Genomic DNA, 22,616 nt, shown 5'->3' with positions numbered 1-22,616 from the left:
GTGTTTCTCATTTTTTTTGTGAGGGAGCATCATTTGTAGCTGCTTATATACCAAGCAGAGGTAGAATTCCCATTCATAAATTTTAAATTTCTATTTTGGCAATACTGTAGGCTTGAATTTATATTCTCTGTACCTCTTTTAAAACTTTTAACTCACCCCTGTGAGATTATGCCAGAAAATGACCCCAGAAGGTACCATTCTAAGCAGTGGTTAAATACAGTTGGGGCCTCTCTTCACCAAATATGTGGTCATTTGGTAACAACATTATTGGGGAATGGATTTTGGTGCATTTAATTGAGAAGAAAAGAACTTTGGGGTATTTTCTGTGAGAATTATGGTATAGTCCCACTTACTCATGAATAAATTTCGTGTTTCACAGACTCACTAAGTCTCCAAAGGCATCTTCCTACCACCCAGGTTTATTCTTCCCTGCTATATAGAGGATCCTAGATGTTCTTCCTAGTCCTTTGTAGCCATATCTTTCCATGTGTTTTTTCCCATTACAGATATAGTGAGAATCAAATTGACTTTTTTTTGGGGGGAGTACTGGGGATTGAACTCAGGGTCACTCAGCCACTGAGTCACATCCTAGCCCTATTTTATATTTTATTTGGACACAGGGTCTCACTGAGTTGCTTAGCACCTTGCTTTTGCCTGGCTGGCTTTGAACTCGTGATCCTCAGCCTCTTCAGCTGCTGGGATTACAGGTGTGCACCACTGCATCTGGCTCCGAATTGACTTCTGTATGCTTTTGTAATAGAGCAGTGGAATTTTAAAAACTTTTTTCCCCCCTGGGATTGAATCCAGGGCCTTGTGCGAGCTAGGCAAGCACCCTCCTACACTCCTAGTTCTTACATTCTAAAAAATAGATTAATTAAATTAATTCAATTTTAAATTAACTAAATACATTAATTAAACCCATTAATTACATTTTAAAAAATTAATTTAAAAATGCTAATATCTGTGCCTTATAGACCATTTGGACCTTATAGGAAAGTAAAAAATAAGAAAATAATTATCACCTAAAATTCATTGAAGAATAATTTATATCATTTGCATTCTGATTTGTTTCCAAGAATAAATACATAAATTGAAAAATATGATTAAAGCTGTGACATGTAGTTTTATATTTGGCACCTAACATTACATCACAGGCTTATTCTTGCATTATTAAAAGGTCTTAAACATTTACAGTACTACATATGTTACATTGTTATGGAATCCATTAGAAAATGTCTTTTCTAATAACTATTTCCCTTTGTATTATTTGTATTGGAAAGTTAGGTTTAATTTGAAGCCCATTATAAAAGTTTTATACCATTTGTAATTGTATTACAATGCATAGGGATATTTAGGTTTCTGATTGTTTTTACAGATAGGTTTTATGTTTTGGATTCCATAACCCAATGACTTTTCTTCTTTAATTTCAGAATTCCATACGACATAATCTGTCACTGAACAAATGTTTCCTTAAAGTGCCTCGTTCAAAGGATGACCCCGGAAAGGTAGGATTTATTTTCTTGAAATGAAGCATATAAAGGGTGGATCTATGTATAATTGACAAGTGGAGCAGACAAAACTCTAAAAATGTAATTTTTTAAAAAAATATTTTTTGTTGTAGGTGGACACAGTACCTTTATTTATTTATCTTTTATGTGGTGCTTAGGATTGAATCTAGTGCCTCAAACGAGATACTAGGTGGTGCTCTACCTCTGAGCCACAACCCTAGCTCATAAAAATAGAATGTTAAAAATTGGAGGTAGGCAGAGTTAAGAAGATAATGTAGAGCAACTAAGAAAATGTGGTACTAACAGAGAAACAACTTTATTTTAAAGTTAGAAGACTTATTATAAAATTATATTTTGAGAGTTTATCTACAGAGACTTCTCTTTTTGTTGTCTTAATAGCCATGTCATACTATGTGGACTAAATTTGTTTGGTTTCTTAAGCTCAGAGTACTTGTTTGGATCATATTTGTTGTCAAGATAAATTACTAGGTTAGAATTTTGAGACGGCATACCTACTGGCAAGATGTATCATGTGTATCTTGTTCATTGATTAGCTCTAGTTGCTTGCGCAGTGACTGGTGGCACAAGGCTAGGCTGCTTGTATTTTTTTTTGAGGCTAATTGTCCCTGAAAGAATTATTTCTAAAATGTAAGGCTGGTTACATAAGCACACTGCTTACTCATCCATATCCTAGAGGTGGTATACTTCCTTTGTTATAATATAGCCTTTACTGTCTTTTTCTTAATCTATCATTGCAGCTGTGATTCACCTCATTCAAGATTCACTGTGAGGAACATCTTGAAGTTTCCCAGACATGTTTGTTATTTGGTTTCACTGCATCTTTGCCTTTATTTGTTCTACTCCTTGTCTTTCAGGATTGAGCTGTAACATTACTTCTGTGAAATATTTTTTTTGTTTCCTTATACTTCAACTGAGTTTGTTGCTCCCTCTTTTATGTTCCTGTTAAGGTCATCATCATTGCCATTATCATTGTCCTAACTTATCTAATTTGGAGCTTACTGTCTCCAATTTATAGTAACTTTCACATAGTAGCCAACAGTCTTTCAAAAATGTTAACTAATCATATAGTCTCTTTCCTCACCCCCACCTTTCTTTTTCCAAAGTGTTCATTAGTTATTAAATACTTATAGGTTAAATACTAAATTTATGAGGGTGTAGGATCATGTGTATCTGGTTCATTGTTTAGCCCTAGTTGCTTGCACAGTGACTGGCGGCACTGAGGAGACACCCTTGTTGAATATATAAATTGTATTTGCTGCTAGACTATTAGCTTCTTAACAGTTAGAGATGGAGAGGTATTCATTTCTGTCTTAATACTGTCACTTCTATGTAATAAACATTTTACAGCACTTTCAGTGATCTGTTCTATCAAATAGTTTTCATTAAGATTGAATAGATTATTACTGTAATAGTCTCAAGTTTTGTCCCTACTCATAACTCTCTTAAGATTGTGAATATGAATTGGTGGTGAAATTTTTCTTTACTTTAAATAGACATTATTAAAAAAACCACTAATTTCTTATATATCTTACATTATAATTTTCTGTAGACAGTGTATATGAATTAGATTAAAAAATATTTTTAAAAAATCAAAGATTTATTTTATTAGAAATCTATGAAAGCACTAAGTAGATTCATAAACATTTGATTTTAGTTTAATTTTTAAATTAATTAAAAACCAACACATGAATGTTAACTATATTATTTACTAAATTTTAACCAGTTCAAGAGTTTTTAGAAAATTTGTGCCATCAGGCTGATTTTCTTTTGTTCAAAAGTTAAAGTTTTTCCTCCATTTTTAATTAAATAGTGTCACAGGATAAGGCAGATGTGGAAATATGTTGTTCTTTGAAACTATTCTTCTGGAATTAGGATTATCTCAATAATGTACAGCTAAAACAAATATAAAAATAAATTGTATCATGAGTTTTTGCCATTAGTCTTTGATTTTAAAAGTTTTGATAACAAAACAGCCTTGTTCTCATTGATTCTGGTCTTAATGAGTGAATATCATTTTTGGTCTACAATGTACATTTATAGTAATAGAGTCACTTATTTTTGGTCTCAAAGTGAGGAGTATTTAGTCATTGTTCTCATTGATTTTGGTCAGAAATAGATGTGAAATTGCTATTTAAAAATGCACAAAATACATTCATATGACTATAGTCATTTTTCTGTTACCAGGGATTGAACCCAGGGGTACTAAATCACTTAGCTACATCCTTAGCCCTTTTTTATTTTGAGACCGGGACTCACTAAATTGCTTAGGGCTTCACTGAGTTGCTGAGGCTGGCTTTGAACTTCCAATCCTCTTGCTTCAATCTCCCAAGTAGCTGGGATTGTAGATGTGCTCCACCACACCTGACTTATTTTTTATATCTCAATGAGATTTCATTTAAAAAGAAAAAAAAGTTTTAGTGCTGTTCAAATGCATTGAAAGCTTTATGAAAGTGGAAACAAAGGCCAGAAGATGGGTTCTTGCTGAGGTTCACTGTAGAATTAGGACTCGGGTGTACTGACCAGACTTACTTGCCAGTCACAGAAACCCAATATAGACTACCTTAGATGGAAAAATACTTCTTGAAGAACTGGGACCGGGTTCTGAAGTTATTTTATCAGAAATGTCTCTGTATCCTTTAGTTCTGATAACGTCTTTGATGACTTCCTTTTCCTACTCAGTTAGTGACAGAGATGCATCAACAGTTTCTGGCTTATATTACCAGTTTAGTAACATCAAAAACAATGTGTATCCTGGATCCTTTACCCTGACCCCCAAATCACCTGGAATTACAGCCAGAGCTTGATTTCTTTGTAGACTAGTACTTTTTCCATTATACCAATCTTCCCTGTGAGGGAGACCAAAATGTTAGTTAAGTTTTGGTACTTATGAATTGTTTTTTCTTTTTGTATTTACAGTGTTTCCTGGCATTTGAGGAGCTTTTCCAAAACCATCCTCACCACAGTGGGAGAAAACCATTGAGCCAAGGTGGGGTGGGAGTAGAGTTTGGTCTTGGGTATGGGGTGGACTTTAACCTCTTAGGATTTTTCCTGATGCAGCCATGATCCCAATAGGTCCAAGAGGTAGAAGTAACTCATAGCATCTTCTTCCCTTTATTTTTATGGAGTAGCTTCCTGTTCGTTGTTTTATGAGAGAGGTATAAAAACCAACGTAAACTTGTAGTGTTGAATTATAGAAGCTTTTATATGGCTACTTTTTCCTTGCTCAATTTTTCATGAAAGAAGGTTTTATTATAAAATTTTGCTTTATATTTGGTACCCTTTCATGTACATCGATGATCTTAAATCTATTTTTCTCTATTCCTTGTAACTCATTTCAAGTAGCCACATTATTGCTTTTTTTTTTAAACAAGAAACCAAAATTAAATTATATTTTGCGTCCATGACTTCTGAGTTTGAGGGACAGATTTATTTATTTCTTCTCCCATTGATTGCAACTCTTTTCTCCCTAAGTAAATATCCTACAATCTGTCTCTGTTTTAAATGTCTTATCTTTTATCTCCTCTTCTCATTAGTTCTATTTTCTCTGAATTTTTTTGGGGGAAGGGGTATTATTCTTTAATTCAGAATAATGCTTCTTAATTATCTTAAAGGTAAATATTTTGCCCACATTATGGAAAAACAAATCATTAGCGAAATTTAGTTTAAAAGAAGAGTTCTTTCTCTCCTTCCCAGCTTAATTTTTCATAACCTTGTTCCCTTTTCTTCAGTTGAGAAAAATGATATATATATTTTTGAACTAAAGGAAATAGTTTCAACAATTGTATTAAGTAATTGTCAACAGTGAGAAGATAGTAAGACCTTTTTTTTAAAGACTGCCTGCTGAGGGCTGGGGGTGTGGTAAGCACTTGCTTAGCACATATGAGGCACTGAGTTCTATCCTTAATATGAAAATAAAAAATGTTCTGTCTACCCCCCCCCCCCCCCAAAAAAAAACCTTCCCAATCTTGGGGAGATAACTACAATTAATTCATAGTAACAAAAGTCCCTCTGCCTTTGTTGTGGGGGTTGGTGCTGAGGGGGGCAGTTCTTTCTTGTCTGGGAATGGGAGATTATAAAGGTGAAGTAATTGAAGATTGGTGTTTTTTGGTTTGTGAGGACACAAACATAGTGGCAGAGAAATAACTCGAAAGTTTCGAGATTTTGAGATCATGGTTTTTTTGTTTGTTTGATTGATTCTCTATCCTCCAACCTTGTAGTTGACTCATTAATTTCTTTGCAAAAGAGATTCTTTTTAGGGAGCCGTGTTAGTATTGTACTATACTTATTTACAAATTATCTATTATTCACTGATATCATATTTGGGTCACTTTATTTTAAAAAGGTGAAGGGGACGTTATGGTTCATGCTTGTAGTCCCAGCTACTTGGGAGCTGGGGCAGGAGGAGCACTTGAGCTAATGAGTTCAAGGCCAGTCTGGGAAACTTAGTAAGACCACATTAAAAAAAAAAAAAAAGACTGGGCATGGTAATGCATGCCTGTCTATAATCCCAGTGAGACGGGAAGATCACAAGTTCAAAGCCGGCTTCAGCAACTTAGTAAGACCCTGTCTCCAAAAAAAAAAAAAAAAAAAAAAATATATATGCTGGAGATGTAGCTCTGTGATTAAGTGCCCCTGGGAGTATCCCTACCTGCCCTCAAAAAAGAAAGAATTAAAAGATGTAGAAAAGAGAAATTGGAAAGATTTGAGAAAAAATATAATGTTAGGTAATGAAGAGTGTTGCAAGGAATCATAGGTATTTATCCTGAAGAAGGAAGATAAGAGTGTAATTTTAATACTAGAGTAAATGGCTGATGTTTGTGAGGAAGAAGTCGACTGCTGCTGGGCACCGTGGTGTATGCCTATAATCCCAGCAGCTCAGGAGGCTGAAGCAGGAGAATTGCGAGTTCAAAGCCAGCCTCAGCAAATTAGTGAGGCCCTAAGCAATTTAGCAAGATTGTTTAAATAAAATACAAAAAATAGAGCCAGGAATGTGACTCTGTGGTTGAGTGCCCCTGAGTTCAATCCCTGTACCTCCCCTCCCCCCTCAAAAAAAAAAAAAAAAAAAGTTGACTGCTTATCTATGTTTTTGTACAAAACTGAACAAGAAAGAGGGCTTAAGGGTAAGTAAGAGCTTGATTGTACAAAATAAGGACATCACATTTTTGGGATGAGAAAACATGGGTATGGGTTCCTAAGTGAGGCTTAAGAGTTTGTAACTTCTGAAGGAGTTGAATAGATGAAATTGCTGGCCTTGCTGGTTTTAACTCATGGTACATGAGAACCCCAGTTGAAGACTGGGAAGAGAACATGATCAGGTTAGTTGTCAGAAAAAAAGTCAGGATAAAATCAGGAATTAAGGGATTAATATAACTTGAGGTTCAAGAAAGGAAATGGATTGGTACCAGTGAGTGCATGTTAAGGCAGAAGTGGATTTTGAATGTAAAGTCATTATACGAACCAGGGTTAAAAAACAAGGGTGACCATAGGTATTCAGAAGGTTTGAAAGGTTGAGTTAGATGGAGATGAGGGCTAGATTTAGAGAGGTAAGCAGAAAGAAGTGCTGGCTGAGGACCCTGATGTTGCACTGCTGGTCAGCAGTTTAGTCATAGCTGTATAGACACTGTTTTCTGTTCTCTTCTGAAGGGTGTAAGAGAACATTTTGTTGTTGTCCCCCCCCCCCCCCTTCTAGATCTAATCTACTTATTTATGTTTAACCCTAAAATTAATTTTAAAATATGGTAAAATTCACTCTTGGGTGTGTAATTCCAGTTGTTTTTAACATACTTACATAACCATCACTATGATCAATATACGTAAAAGTGCTCTATATTGTCCTTTGGTGGTCAGCCCCTTCGTTTTGCTAGGCCCTGGCAAATATCTGTTCTTTGTCCATGGAGTTTTGCCTTTTCCAGAATTCATGTAAATGGGATTAGGTACCCTTTTCTGAGTCTGACTTCTTTGATTTAGCAAAATGCATTTTGAGATAAATGAGTGTTATGGAGATAAGCAGTTTGTCCCCTTTTATTGCATATATTCCATCATTTGTATTTACCACAGTTTAATCACCATTTGAGGGACATGTGGATTGTTGCTGGTCATAAGTTCATTTGCCCATCAAGTTCTTAGACTTAGATTCAGTAACTAATTTTACAAATATTGAGATACAACTTAAGATAATAATTCATATTGAATTGCTTTGTGAGTGGATCGTGATAGGTGATTAATGATAGATGTATTATCTCTTAAAAATCCATTATAATTTAAAACCTTATGTTCAACCACAAAAAATTTTATAAAAGGATTATGTTAAATAAGGTAGTGATGATTTAAATAAAATTATGACTGATTATTGATCACTTAATAGGACACACTTTTTAAAATATCTTTAACATTTAGAGAAACCATTTATTATTGATTAAATGTTTTATAGTCAATATGCTAATTACAGTTAAAAATCCATTGATTAGGAGTAAATTCCTTAACTGTCTCTCATAGGCAACACTTAGCTTAACTTGATAATCAATGTATTTTATAGTAATGAAAACCCAGATTTGTTCAAAAAGAGGGGGACCTGAGCTGGCACTGGAATAGTCGTTCATGTATTAATTCAACCAACTAGTTCAGCCAAGCAGCCTGCTTTGACAAAGTACCTGCTGTGTTTGATCATTAACCATCTGTTTTTGTGGTCTGAATAAAGTGGCTATTTAACTTGCTGCCTAGAGTAGAAGCTTCTAAGATTGAAAGATCATGTTATCCTTAATTATGCTTAGGTAACGAATTATGCTTAGGCAACATGTGTAAGCCAGAACTGAAACTGGAATGTGGTTGCCTTATATAAGGGGCATACAAATTCAGAAGAGCATCCTAAGATGTTGAGGGTAAGCAAAGCAAACAAACCTTTGAATTTGGATTGCCAAATATAAACTGGGAGAGAGAGAGAAAACAATATAAAGCAACAGGATCTGATACTGTTTTTGAAGATCTTGAAATAGATGTGCATTGAGAACTAAGGAAGAATAGAAAACAGGATGATTAATCTTTATCAATGGGCATTATGAATGCCCACTTTCTTTCAGTGGGTTTAGTTAGCCCTTTAAGTCCATGTTTTCAGTTTTGCAAATATTTTAGTGAAATTCAATGATATTTAGGTGTGAGGAATAGTAGGGAAATCATAATCTAGAGCTTATGTATCCTTTATTATCATTAAGAATGAAAATAGATCTTTAAATAGGATATTGGACAAATATGGTATCTGGAACACTGGGAGAAATAGGTTAAAACATAAAATTCATAGAAATAGCCATTTAGAATGGCTAGCTGCTTTTATAGGGAGTACTCTCCAAGAAGTTAATATTGGCTTGGGTTTATTTATATTTAAGCAAATAAAAGCATTTTTATTAGGCTATAATCAGACCAAGGCTTGTTAAAGAAAGGTCAATTAGTATGTGAGAAACCAGGGTACCTTGAGTTGACATAAAATTTCAACCATATATAAAGTATTAGAATAATAAAAATGGACTTTATTTTAAGTAATAAATATTTTGTAAAGAGTATAAAAGCATTTAAGTCTGTTGTTGGTCTTTGTCATGTCTTCATTTCCAGTACATTTTCTGTATCTCATTACCTTAATTTTCTTCAAGTTTATGGATCATATGTATTATTTGTTTGATTTTTTTTTTTTCCTATTAAAATTGCTACTTTGTTTTCAGTTCAGGTTCACTCTCTCTCTAGAGATAACCTTTTTATTAGGGCATCTTGAAGTTTGCAGTGTTTTTTTTGTTGTTGTTGTTTTTAATATGTAGACAAAGATGTAGAATTTCAATTAGTGATTTTAGGGATTTTATAGACTAAGCCATTGCATTTCACCCTTTTAGGAGGACATTTACTTTCTGTACCAAAATTTTTGGCATGAATTAAATAATGCCTACATTCTAATATTGCCTTATAGAATTTAGAGCTCTTTCACATGCATTATCTTGATCCTCAAATCTGTGGTCAGATTCCAGTTTTAGATCATGATCTTTGAATCTATAATAGATCTTTTTTTATGTAAGTTCTCATAAACTTTATATAGTAAAATTTCTATAAATAGAATGATTCAGTATATACATGCCCTTTTCACTCAGCACAATGTCTATGGTGTTGTTTCATGTACCATTTTTTATTATTAAGTATTGTATTTATGTACCCCAATTTGTGTATCCATTTATGTATTGGTGGATATTTGGGGTGTTTTCAATTAGGGGCTGTTTTGAAAAAACTTTTAGTGGCTGGAGTTGTAGCTTTTAGGGGCTGGTAGAGTGCTTGCCTCACATGTGTGAGGCATGGGGTTCAATTCAAAGCACCAGGAGTAAATAAATGAAATAAATGTCCATTGACAACTAAAAAAAATAATTAAAAACACTATTAGGAAATTCTATGTTTTTTTATGGGCATATGCTTTTAGTTCTCTTGAATAATAGAATTGCTGGGTCAGAGGATGGGTGGAGGATTAAGTTTATAAGAAACTAAACATCCATTTTAACATTCTCAGTAGCAATACAAGAGAGTTCAATTTTGCTACATCCTGGCCAGTAGTTTAACTATTGTTTTAACTTTAGCCATTCTACTGGTTACCAAGTAGAATGATTTTCCTAATGAAATGACTATTGATTTTGAGCATCTCTTCATGTGCTTACTAGCCATTTGTGTGAAAGTTTTCTTTTCTGAAGGTTATTTTAAAAAGTCTTTTGCTTTAAAAATTTTTTTGGTGGGCTGAGGATATAACTCAGTTAGTAGAGTGCTTGTCTCACATGCACTAGGCCTTCAGTTCAATCCCCAGCACCACCACCATCGCCACTACAACAATAACAACAAGATTTGGTGTCATTACTAAGTTGTACGATATTCTAAGTCTTTCTTAGATTTATGTTGTGTAAACATTTTCTCAGACTTGTTTGCCTTTCTTCTTTTTCTAGTAGTGTCTTAAAGAGTACAAAATTTTGAGAAAATCTAATATATCAGTTTTAATTTACTGGTTACTGACTTTGGTGTGTTGTTCAGGAAATCAAAGTCATGAAATTTTTTATATTTTATATATTTATATTTAAGTCTGCAGTCCACTTCAAATTAATATTTGTATATGATTTATTTAATCTCTGTTGAATTGTTTTTTTCTCTTTATGAAATGTTTCCTTAACTTTTTTCTTTTTGGGGTGGTGCTGGTGCTCCAACTCATTGCCTTGAACATGCTCAGCAAACACTCTTCACTGAGCTGTACACCTTCAGCCCCTTTCCTTATTTTCTAAAACTGCTTTTCTTAGAGCTTAATTTGTCTACTACTATTTTATCCATTCTAGTTTTCTATACTACTACATTTTTTTTAGTCTTTTTTCAGTCTTTAAATAGTCACTGGTTCTTGCTTTTTAAATTATCCAACAATTTGCCTTTTAACTAGGATGCTTAGACTGTATGTGATATGATGCTTAGTGTGATGAGTATTTGTTTTATTTTATTTCTGTGTTGCTTCATTCCTGCAATCTTTGGGGTTAATCAAAGAATATAGTATTTTATTTCCTCTATTGACTTCTTTTTTAGGGGGATATTGGGGATTTAACCTAGGGCCACTTTATCACTGAGCTACATCCTCAGACGTTTTTATTTTTATTTTGAGACAGAGTCTCACTAAGTTGCTGAGGGTCTTGCTAAGTTGCTGAGGCTGGTCTCAAACTTGTGATTCTCCTGCCTCAGCTTCCTGAGTTGCTGGGATTACAGGTATGTGCCACTGTGCACCCGATTCCTCTATTAAGGTTTTAGCCCTGCTGTTTTTTTGTTTTTTTGTTGTGTTTTTTTTTTTTTTTTTAATTCTAGTTTATTATGTGTGTCAGCAGAAACACATAATATTATTATACATATAGAGCGCAATTTTTCATATCCCTGGTTGTATACAAAATAGAGTCACACCATTCATGTCTTCATACATGTACTTACAGGGTAATGATGTTCATCTCATTCCACTGTCTTTCCTACCCCCATGTCCACCCTTGTTCCCCTTTGTTCTATCTAGAGTTCATCTAATCCACCTATGCTCCCCACCCCAACCACATTATGAATCAGCATCCTTATCAAAGAAGACATTTGGCATTTGATCTTTTGGGATTGGATAACTTCTCTTAGCATTATATTTTCCAACTCCATCCATTTACCTGCAAATACCATGATTTTATTCTCTTTTAATGCTGAATAGTATTCCATTGTGTATATATACCACATTTTCGATATCCATTCATCACCTGAAGGCTATCTAGGTTGGTTCCACAGTTTATTGTAATTGTGCTGCTATAAACATGGATGTGGCTGTGTCCCTGTAGTATCGTGTTTTTAAGTTCTTTGGGTATAGACTAAGGAGTGGGATAGCTGGGTCAAATGGTGGTTCCATTTCCAGTTTTCCAAGGAATCTCCATACTCCTTTCCATATTGGCTGCATCAATTTGCAGTCCCACCTAGCTGTGCTGTTTTTTTATGACATTTTGTTAGTAGTCATTATGACACTTGACAATCTATGTAAAGATAATATACCACCTTCCATTTCACATCATTTAGTGTTTATCTCTTGCTATCCATTTTATAAGTTAATAATCTTACAACAGTTTAATTCCATTTTAATACCATTTATTTATTTGTCCCCCCTCCCTTTTTCAGTTATGGTATATTATGCTTCTACTTACCTCATAAATCCCACCTTAGGATTTGTTTTATTTGCTTGTCTTTTAAGGAAATTACTTTGAAGAAAATCTTTGTTATTTACCTTTTCTGATGTTCTTTCCTATAATCCAAGTTTCCATCTGATATCTTTTTCCTTTAACCTATTATCTTTTGACATTTCTTTCAGTGTAGGTATTTAGGTAACAAGTTTTGTGGGCTTTTGTTTATCTGAAGAAGCCTGGATTCTACCCTCAGGGTACTTTTTCTGAATATGAAATTCTGGGTTTGCAGGGTGTTCTATCTTGGGGACTTTGAAGATGTTCCGTTGTCCTTGGCCTCCAGTATTTTAGCTATCATTTATATTTTGTACCCTACATAATGTGTCTCTCCTACATTCTACCCCCTTCTTTCATTGGCTTTCAGGTTTTTTTCTTTATCTTTAGATCTTTGCAGTTTTGACTATTTTGTGCTTCAGTGTAGTTTTTTTCACATTTATTTTTGCTTGAGGTTTGCCAAGCTTCTAGAATCCATAAGAAAAGGTTTTCATCAAATTTGGAGCATTTCAGTTATTATTTCTTTAAAAATTTATTTCGGCACATTTTTTCCTCCTTTCCTTTTAACGTTCAGTTTGATAAACTTTGATACTGTTTCACAATTTCCTGAAGCTTTATTCATTTTTCTCCTCTTATTCTTCAGATTGGTTAATTTCTACTCATCTATAATATCTCTGACCCTTTGACTCTGTCCAGTGTATTGTTAAGCAAATCTAGTGGAGTTTTTATTTAAATTATAATAAGAAAGTATTAAAATCTGACCTGTGCTAGGTTTGTGGCTCAATGTTAGAGTACCTGCCTAGCATATGTGAGGCACTGGGTTCGATCCTCAGCACCACATCAGTATATAAATAAATAAAATGAAGCTATTATCTGCAACTAAAAATGTTTAAAAAAAGAACTGCACTGTTCTATATGGAGTGTTTTAAGCACCTCATGAACCTAATTCAGTCTTCCATCTGATTCTTTACATCATCATTGATCTTTTGAGATTCTGGATTTTTATATGAAAACAAAGTGATTACAGGAATGAAATTTTTAAAAAAACATTTTAATGATATATAATTTGGGTTACTCTGTCACTTCCAGCTGGTCTCCTTCCTATACTCTTTGCTTACTTCCACCTTCTTAGATTCCACCTTCTGCAGTGCTGTCTTAAGATATGGCACACAAGTAAAAACACAAATCTGTGTCTGCTGCCCCATTTTTAACTCCAACCCTCAGCTCCATGTCTAAACTTTATATTTAAACTACAGTCCACCATGTTTTCTGCTTTTATGATGCAGGTTTATGTCTCCATGTTTTGCCCATACTCTTTTCTACGTCTAAAAAGCCTTCCTTTCTGTCCTCTCATTTAAAAAAAAAAAATTTATAGTTGTAGATGGACAGAATGCCTTTATTTTATTTGTTACTGTGGTGCTGAGAATTGAACCTAGTGCCTCACATGTGCTAGGCAAGTGATGTGCCACTGAGCCACAACCTCAGCCCCATTGTCTCATTTTTTAATGCCTAGCTCAAATGTCACTTTGCTTCTTTTTATTCTGATCTTTTCTTTGATCAGTAGGGTGAGAGGTAAGGACAGTTGATTATAGTGTTATCTATTTGTAATAAGAGTTAAAAATAAATTTTAATTTTCTTTATTCATCTCTTATTATGTCTTTCTTTAACCTAGTCATTAGTTTTCATAGTGTCTTCTTTTCTTTCATACGTCTTAAGACTTTAGTACCAGAGAGTTCTTTAACATTTGTTTATACCATGGCTCTGATGACAGTTGTGGTCAAGCATGTGGACCCCTTTTCAAAATAATATTTTTAAGGACATATTCCAAAACATATAAGATTAAAAAGATGAACAGTTATAAAAATATTGAAACAAATTTATGATACAGTAATTTATATGTTTCCTTGGTAAAATAAAAATTTGAAGTAATAGTGTAATTGCCATTTTGAGATATTTGCAAAAATTATTAACACAGTATGAAATAAACTGATTTTCAGGCATTACAAATGCTACATTGGTTTATTCCTTACATTCATAATGGAAGGAAATTCTGAATTTTAGCATGTTTTCCTTATCTGAGTTAATGTAGCCCCCTAAATCCTATCTACAGACCCCTCTGGGGAATTCATGAACCTTAGGTTAATAATGCTTGTTGAATGTGAACTCTTTTATCTGCCTAAAGTTATTTTTGTCCTTTTCTTCTTCCCACCATATCTGAGCACAATGATCCTTATGGATTGAATGTTTTGGCTTTAGCATTCTATGGGTGTTATTTACTTGTCTTTTATGTGCTGGGCATTAGGTAAACCAGCAAACAAAAACAGACAAAAATTAATTCCCTTGAGGATCTTACAATCTAATGGGAGAAGAATGACAAAAAAAGCAAATACTTAAAATACATAAAATGGTATACAGTGTAAATACTGGAGGAAAAAATAGAGAGCGGAGTAAGGTAAACATCCATGTAGATTGCACTTTTCAAAAGTGTGCTAGGTAAGTTCATTGAGGGAGTGACATTTGAGCTATGACAATTGGGTGGTGAGAAAGTTAACCATGTGGATATCTTTTCTGTCTCCCTCTCCATGCTAGGGATGAGACTTCTTTAATTTGTACTCCTAATGCCAGCATTGTGCCTAGTACAGGGCCAAGCCTTGATGAATTCATTAAGATGACTTATTCACCTTTCTGGTATCTGCTTAAGATTTATGTTTAGTCAGTTTGATTTAATATGTAACTTTCTCATTTGTTGGGTTATATCATATTCAGGATTATGTTCATATATAGCTAGTTGCCCTTTCATCTTCCTTTTTTTTTCTTTCATAACCTGACTCTCATTGTGTTGCCCAGGCTGGCCTTCAACTCCTGACTGGGCTGAGGAGCTCCTCTTACCTCAGCCTCCCAAGTAGCTGGGACTTAGGGCACACACTATTGCACCTAGCTCATTTTCATTTTGATAATAAGCCTTACTAAAAATATTTTGGCTATTATTACTTGTCTTTTTTTAAAATTGATTCATACTTTTTATACAGAGCAGTGAGTTTCACTGTGGCATATTCACACATAATACATACATACATAACAAACATACAAAATACATAACATAATTGGTCAGTATTACTTTCCAATGCCTTTCCCTCCTTCATCCTCCCTTCCTCTGCTTGCCTTCCTTCACTCTACTTTCATGACCTTTTATCGGGGTGGGTGGGGTGGGAGGTGTCCCTTTAGCATCTACATACAAGAAAAAACATGATACTTACTTTTCTCTGTCTGGCTTGTTTTGCTTAATATGATTCTCTTCAGTTTCATCCATTTTCCTACAGATGACATAATTTCATTCTTTATTGACTGAATAAAACTCCATTGTATATATGTATTCATTTTCTTTATCCATTCATCTTTTGATGGAAGTCTAGGCTGATTCCATAAGTTATTGTGAATTGTGCTGCAGTAAACATGGTATGCATGCATCCCTAAACTATGCTGACTTTAATTCTTATGGATACATATTGAAGAGTGGTATGGATCATGTGGTGGTGCCATTTCTAGTTCTTGAGGAACTTCCATACTGATTTCCCAAGTGGCTATACTAATTTACATTCCTACCAACAATATATATGAGGTCCTTTCCCCCCTGCATCTTCCAGCATTTCTTGTTGTTTTTATTCTTGATGATTGTTGCCATGACTGGAGTGAGGTGGAATCTCAGTATAGTTTTGATTTACATTTACCTGGTGGCTAAGATGTTAAACATTTTCTCATATAGCTGTTGGCCATTTATATTTCTTTGGAGAAGTGTTTGTTCGGTTCATTTGTCCATTTGTTGAATGGGTGGGCTGGCTATTTATTTATTTATATTTTTACTTACTTATTTTTGTGATACTGGGGATTGTACCCAGGATTATTTTATCAGTAAGCTACATTCCAGTCCTTTTTTTCTTTTTCTTTTTCTATTTTTAGACAGGGTCTCACTAAGTTAGTTGTCTAGGCTGGCCTCAAATTTAGCCTCCTCTAAATTGCTGGAATTATAGATGTACATTTCTATACCTAGCTTAAGTTATCTGTTTATTGATCGATATTGAGTTTTTTGAGTTATTTATGTATTCTGGATATTAATCCTCTGTCATAAGAGTAGCTGGCAAGTTTTCTCCAATTCTGTAGACTCTGTCCTCACACTGTAGTTATCTTTGCTCTGCAGAGGCTTTTTAATTTGATGCCATCTCATTTATTGATCCTTTCTCTTATTTCCTGACCTGTAAGAGTTTATTCAAGAAGTTGATGCCTGTCCTTATATGTTGAAGTGTTTCCTCTATGTTCTCTTCTAACAGTTGTAAAGTTTCTGGTCTTATACATAGATCTTTGGTGTTTGTCTTTTATTTGCCTTTTCTTTGGCAAAGTAGTCATGTGGCAGATGCTAAATGAAAGGATACATCTTTACAAGCAGCCAAATTATTTACCTTTTCTAGTTGTAATTCCCTTAGGTAATTACATAAAAGCTCTATACTAAATGGACAGCTTTTAAAATTTAGGATTTGCCAAATATTTGTGTGCTTTCTCTTTGATTCTAGAAAGTGCTAAAGAGTATTTTAAGATTAATAAAAGGCATTATGAGGTCAAATAGTGGAGGAGGGAATATTTTCATATGTGTTTCATTTAATCCTCAGTATACTCTCAGGGTTCATTGGCCTCAAGCTGGATTTTTAAGTACCTATTTTGAACACTTCTGACTACTTGATTAGTATTTTATGACTTAAAATCCTTTCTTAGAAGTCTTCCAAAGAACAAGTAGGGAAAAAATATTATTAAACTGCATTCTATCTTGCTATTATTGTATGGGTTTTATTGCAAATCTTAGATACATTTTGGGATCTTAGTGATCTTATTTTTCCTGTATCTTGACTTCATCATCCTAAGAGTGTTCTCATTGTTACTCATAAATTGTTTCCACTGTGCCCAAACACTAAAATAATAAGAATGTAGAAGTATCAATGAATAACCTAGGATGTTTTAATAATGAAATCATCTCTGTTATCCTTGAGTTTTCTTATTGTTCCACAAAATATTATGTCATCTTTCTAGCGTCTATAAATAAAGGCATGTATGTATATATATATATATATATATATATATATATACACACACACACACACACACACACACCATTTTAAGTTTTTTTGGCTTTTACTGAACATAAATGAGAATTTAATTTCTTCTCATCATGCCAAAGAGATTTGGCAGAGAAAGGTGGTTTACCATTATCCATTAATCAGGAGATAACAAAGAGGTTATTATGATGATGAAATTGAGTTGATGATATACTAGATAATTTTTCTCAAAGTATTAAATTAGTGATATCTAAGAACAAAAAGATAATGTATTAGTCTCATCTATTTAATCATTCAACAAGGTCTTCATAACACAGTATTTTGTAACTAGAAGTTGAATTAACCTGTTTTACTGGAAGGACATGGGACAGTATTTTTTAATCTTATGAGTATTGCTTTTGGGAATATGAGTACAAGAAGAACCAGAAATAATAATACTCTAGAATATGTTAGAAATGTATTTGAAAACTGGATTGAAAGATTGTCTTTCAATAGTAAGATTTAAGAAAAAAAAAACAGAATAGTAAAGTAGAATGTTTTAGAGATATGAGATATGAACTCGATATTTATAAAGATAAGTTTAAGTTTCATACATGGCAGTTAATAAGCATTTAGTTGCATTCAAAAGATGTTGACCATTTCAGTATATAAACCTTCAAAACTAGGAGTATTGAAAGATATAAAGTGTGTGTGTATATGAAATTTGTGTTTGCTATGTTTTAAATTTCTGCTAAATGTCTCAAGGTTGTTTTCCACTATCCCTTACTGTATAAAATATTTGTACAATGATTTTAAATCTAAACAAAGTGTCTGTTGGACTCGGACAGTAAATAGTGATAACTTAAGATTAATTCTCATGAAAGTTCTATGAGATCGATGGGTAAAGTGGATCAAAGTTTTGGTAATTCATGCATAGTTATACAGGCAGATCTGGGATTTGAATCTAGATTGGATTAATAGATGGAATCTTTATTATGCCACGTGACCATCTAATATCAAAGTCGGTTTATTGGCATTCAGTAGTGCATTACTCAGGGAAAACTTCACAGGCACCTTGCCTGGAAGAGTAAGAAGTGATGTCAGAATGGCTCCGGTAAAAATTGAAGTTATCTGCAGGAAGCATGTGATTTTATGTTGAAGGACGTGTGAATTTACCTCCTAAAATTGTGATTCTAACTATCATTTTCCTGACTTTGGGAAATGCCAGTCCACATTGCCTCACAGGAAGGACAGCTTTGCTAAGTACAAAAGAAACACTTACTACACAAGGTCAGAGAGCCTTATCAAGAGGGTGATGTAATTATCACCACTATATCACAGATAAGGACACTGATACCAAGTTGGGTTAAGGAACAAGCCTAAGGATGGTACAGCCAAACAGTGGCAGAGCTCCTGAATCAGGTGCAACAGGTGTCCTAACTTTAGGAGACATATATTTCAAAATAGCCATTATTTGTATTTTTAGTGATGATAGATCCCAGGGACTCTCATGAGCACTATCTCCAGCAACTCCTCAAAAACAATCTCAGTGAGTTAAATAAAATATATTCAAATAATTAATGAACAGATAGAGAATTTCAGCTGAGATGGAAAAAAAAAGAAAATTATAGAGCTAAAAAGCATACTAACTAAATGAAAAACTCACTGAATGCTATATTGGAGATAGCAGAAGAAAAGATCAATTTATTAGGCATATTTAAGAATTAGAAATGTATGTGTGTCCAAAAAAAAAAAAAGCTTTAAAAAGAAGCAAAAACTCTCAGAACTGAAGAAAGAAGTAGATAAACCCACAGTCATTGCTGGAGATTTTAGGAAATAGAATAGCTAGACAAAAAAGTACTTAAGGATCTGAACACAATATCTATCAATTGCAGGATATATATATTTTTTTAAATTCACAGGACATACTTACCAAACAGACCGTATATCAAAACAAGTTTCAGTAGATTTATTAAAGGGTGAAATCACAAAGAGTAATTTCTATATCTGAAGTACCTCTGGATCAAAGGAGAAATCAGAAAGCATATTGGAAAATATTTTGGAATGAATGATAATGAGAGCAGAACATAATTTGTAAGATAGAGCTAAAGCAGTATTTTACAAAGATGCTTATAGCTGGGTGTAGTAGTACACGCCTATAACTTGGAAGGATGAGGTATCATGATCACAAGTTCTAGGTCAGCTTCAATAAGTGAAACCCTGTCTCAAAATAAAAAATAAAAAAAAAAATTAGTTACCTAAGCATGTTCATAAGAAGTTAGAAAAGGGAAAATTTACAGGAAATAGAAGGAAGGAATAATAAAGGCAATAGTGATGATAAGTGAAACAGAAAACAAACAAAGAAAAAGTAGTGAAACCAGAAGCTGAAACATTTAAGGAAAAAATAATACCAATCCCCTCCCCCCCCCCACACACAAATATTTTTTAAAAAATAGTGGCAGAAGGAATAGTTTTCATCTCAATTTCACAAGACCAGTATTACCATGATAATAAAGTCAGGCAAAGAAGTGACAACAAAACTACAGACCAGTATTCTTCATGAACATAGACCCTATATAAAAAGGAGAAAATAGCCAGGCAAGGTGGCACATGCCTATAGTCCCCGTGACTCAGGAGTCTAAAGCAGGAGAATTGCAAGTTTGAGGCCAGCCTGGGCAACTTATACCCTGTATCAAAATAAAAAATAAAAAGGGCTGGGGATGAAGCTCAGTAGTAGAGCACCCCTGGGTGCAATCCTTGGTATCATAAAAAAAAGGAGAAAATTATGACCAAGTGGGAGTTGTCCCAGGAATGCATTGCAGCTTAAAATTAGAAAACTGGTGTTAACTCACCATGTGAGTAAAAGAGGGCTGAAAAGTCATATATTAAACTCAACATTTAGCAAACTAGGTATAAAAAGGAATTTCCTTGATTAAAGTATCTGAAAAATGTACAGGTCATATCATTAAAAAATGTTTTTTTAGTTGTAGATGGACACAATACCTTTATTTTATTTTTATGTCGTGCTGAGAATTGAACCCAGCACTGCGTGTATGAGAGGCAAGCACTCTATCATTGAGCTACAGCCCCAGCCCTTATATTATTTTTAATAATGTGATATTAAATTCCTTCTCTCTGAGTTTGAGAACAAAACAAGCATATTTTCATTCCCACATTTTTATTTAACATTCTATTAAGAAGTCCTATCCAATGGAATAAGGCAAGAAAAAGAAATAAAAGACAGCCATGTTTTAAAAAGAATAAATAAAATCTTCATTTGTAGACAACATTATTGCATATGTAGAAAATTCCAAAGAAGAATCTATGGAATTAATACTAGAACTAATAATTTGAGTTTAGCAAGGTCACAAGATAAAGGGTCATTATAATTTTTTCTTTACTAACAGGGAAAAATTGGAAAATGAAATTAACAGAAGCAATTCCAGTTACCATAGCATTCAAAATAATGACATTTTAGGGTTGCACTTTAACAAAACGAATGTACACCTGTTTGTAGAAAATATTATGAAGAGAAATATAAAAAAACCTAAGTAAATGGAGAGAAATGGCATGTTTGTGGACTAAGAGGACTCTTTGTTGCTAGATATCAGTTTTCCCAAGGTTGATTTATACAGTTAATGTAATTCCATTAAAAAAAATTACATCAGGCTTCTTTCTTTGAAACTAACACCAGTTCTCATATCTTTATGGACATGCAAAGGACTTAGAATAGGCAAAGCAATTTAGTTGGGGGAAGACCAGAGTTGTAGCATATATATTGCTTGATTTCAAATTTGTATGTAGTTAGAAAAATCAAGACAAAAATGACCTTTGCATAAGGATAAATAGGTAGTGTCAGTTCAATGGAGTAGAGTTCAGAAATTGACCCATGTTTATATTCAGCTTACTTTTGACAGATATATTATTGTATTCAATAGAAAGGTCTTTTCAAGAGAGATGCTATGTATCTGGGTGTAAGAAAAATTAATATTGATACCTTACACTTATATAGAAAAGTAACTCTTAAGTGATCAGAGTCCTAATGTTGAAAGTTGAGACTACAAAACTTACAGACGACAACAGACAACATTGTGGAAAATATGTGCCATCTTGTACCAATATGCCAATATGGTACCATAGGGCTGAGGATGTACATATGCCAATATGTACCATAGGGCTGAGGATGTACATATGCCAATATGTACCATAGGGCTGAGGATGTACATATGCCAATATGTACCATAGGGCTGAGGATGTAGTGGTATAGTGCTTGCCCAGCATGTGCAAAGCCTGGATTCAGTATTTCCAAAAAACAAAATGAACAAGCAAGCAAGCAAATAAACGAACAACCACAACAATAAAAACAAACCATAAAAGGAAACTCAATAAATTAGACTTTATTGAATTAAAGGCTTATTGGTCCTTAAAAAAGGTATCATGCATATAAACAAATAGATAACTACAGACTGGGAGAGAATATTCACAATATCATCTGCCAGAGGACTTGTTATTCAGAATATATATGTAATATAAATTCTCACAGTACAAATAGCCAAATTCTTATAATCCAAATAAAACGTTGGCAAAAAATAATTTCACAAAAAATATATGAGTGGCAAATAAATACACGCCCAGCATTGTTATTTGTTACAGAAATATGCATGAAAACCCCTGAGACATAACTACATAGCACTAGGATGGCTGTGATTAAAAAGACTTAAAATAGCAAGTGTCAGCAAGGGTGAACAGCTGGACTCTCATACATTGCTGATGAGAGTAGAAAATAGTTTTGATGGTTGAGTCCATTTATATGAAATTATACAAAAGGCAAAACTATAATGTTAAGAAGCAGATCAGTGGATGTTTGGGACGGAAATTGGAGGCAAAGGAAAGGGAATTGCTTGTTGAGACACACAAAGAAGCTTTTTAGTTGAAGGGAATGCTTAATGTCTTTGATTTTGGTGTTAGTTACACGTATGTGTAACAATTGTCAAGACTTCTTGAATTATACACTTAAAGTGCATGCATCTTATTTTAGACATACTTTAATAAATTGATTTTAAAAATAAAACCAAACAAAAACCTCCTGTTTCCTATTTGCTCCACAGAAACCTAGAGGAAAGAACTACTCTGAGAGGGAAACTGTCTTCTGAAAGTAGCTTAAAGGGACTTTTTGTGAGTGTGTGTGTGTGGGGGGGGGTAAAATATACACAACCTAAAATTTGCCATTGGAACCATCCTAAGTGCATAGTTCAGTAGCAATAAGTACT

At 33.7% G+C, this 22,616-nt stretch overlaps 1 protein-coding gene across 3 annotated transcripts in view; it reads left to right on the top strand.

Moving 5' to 3' along the window:
* Foxj3 (forkhead box J3) overlaps positions 1 to 22,616 on the top strand; it is a 113,172-nt gene that overhangs the window by 48,755 nt on the left and 41,801 nt on the right. For all 3 annotated transcript variants that reach the window (XM_027937416.2, XM_027937415.2, XM_071617754.1), the window contains exon 4: positions 1,431 to 1,505. In XM_027937416.2, the coding sequence (XP_027793217.1) occupies positions 1,431 to 1,505 (75 nt within the window). The remainder of the gene's footprint in view (positions 1 to 1,430; positions 1,506 to 22,616) is intronic.

Source organism: Marmota flaviventris, chromosome 10 (assembly GCF_047511675.1).
Source record: "Marmota flaviventris isolate mMarFla1 chromosome 10, mMarFla1.hap1, whole genome shotgun sequence".
In the NCBI taxonomy this organism is placed as follows: Eukaryota; Metazoa; Chordata; class Mammalia; order Rodentia; family Sciuridae; genus Marmota; species Marmota flaviventris.
Note: the sequence above shows the minus strand (reverse complement) of the source record. Positions and strands in the feature narration are given on the sequence as shown.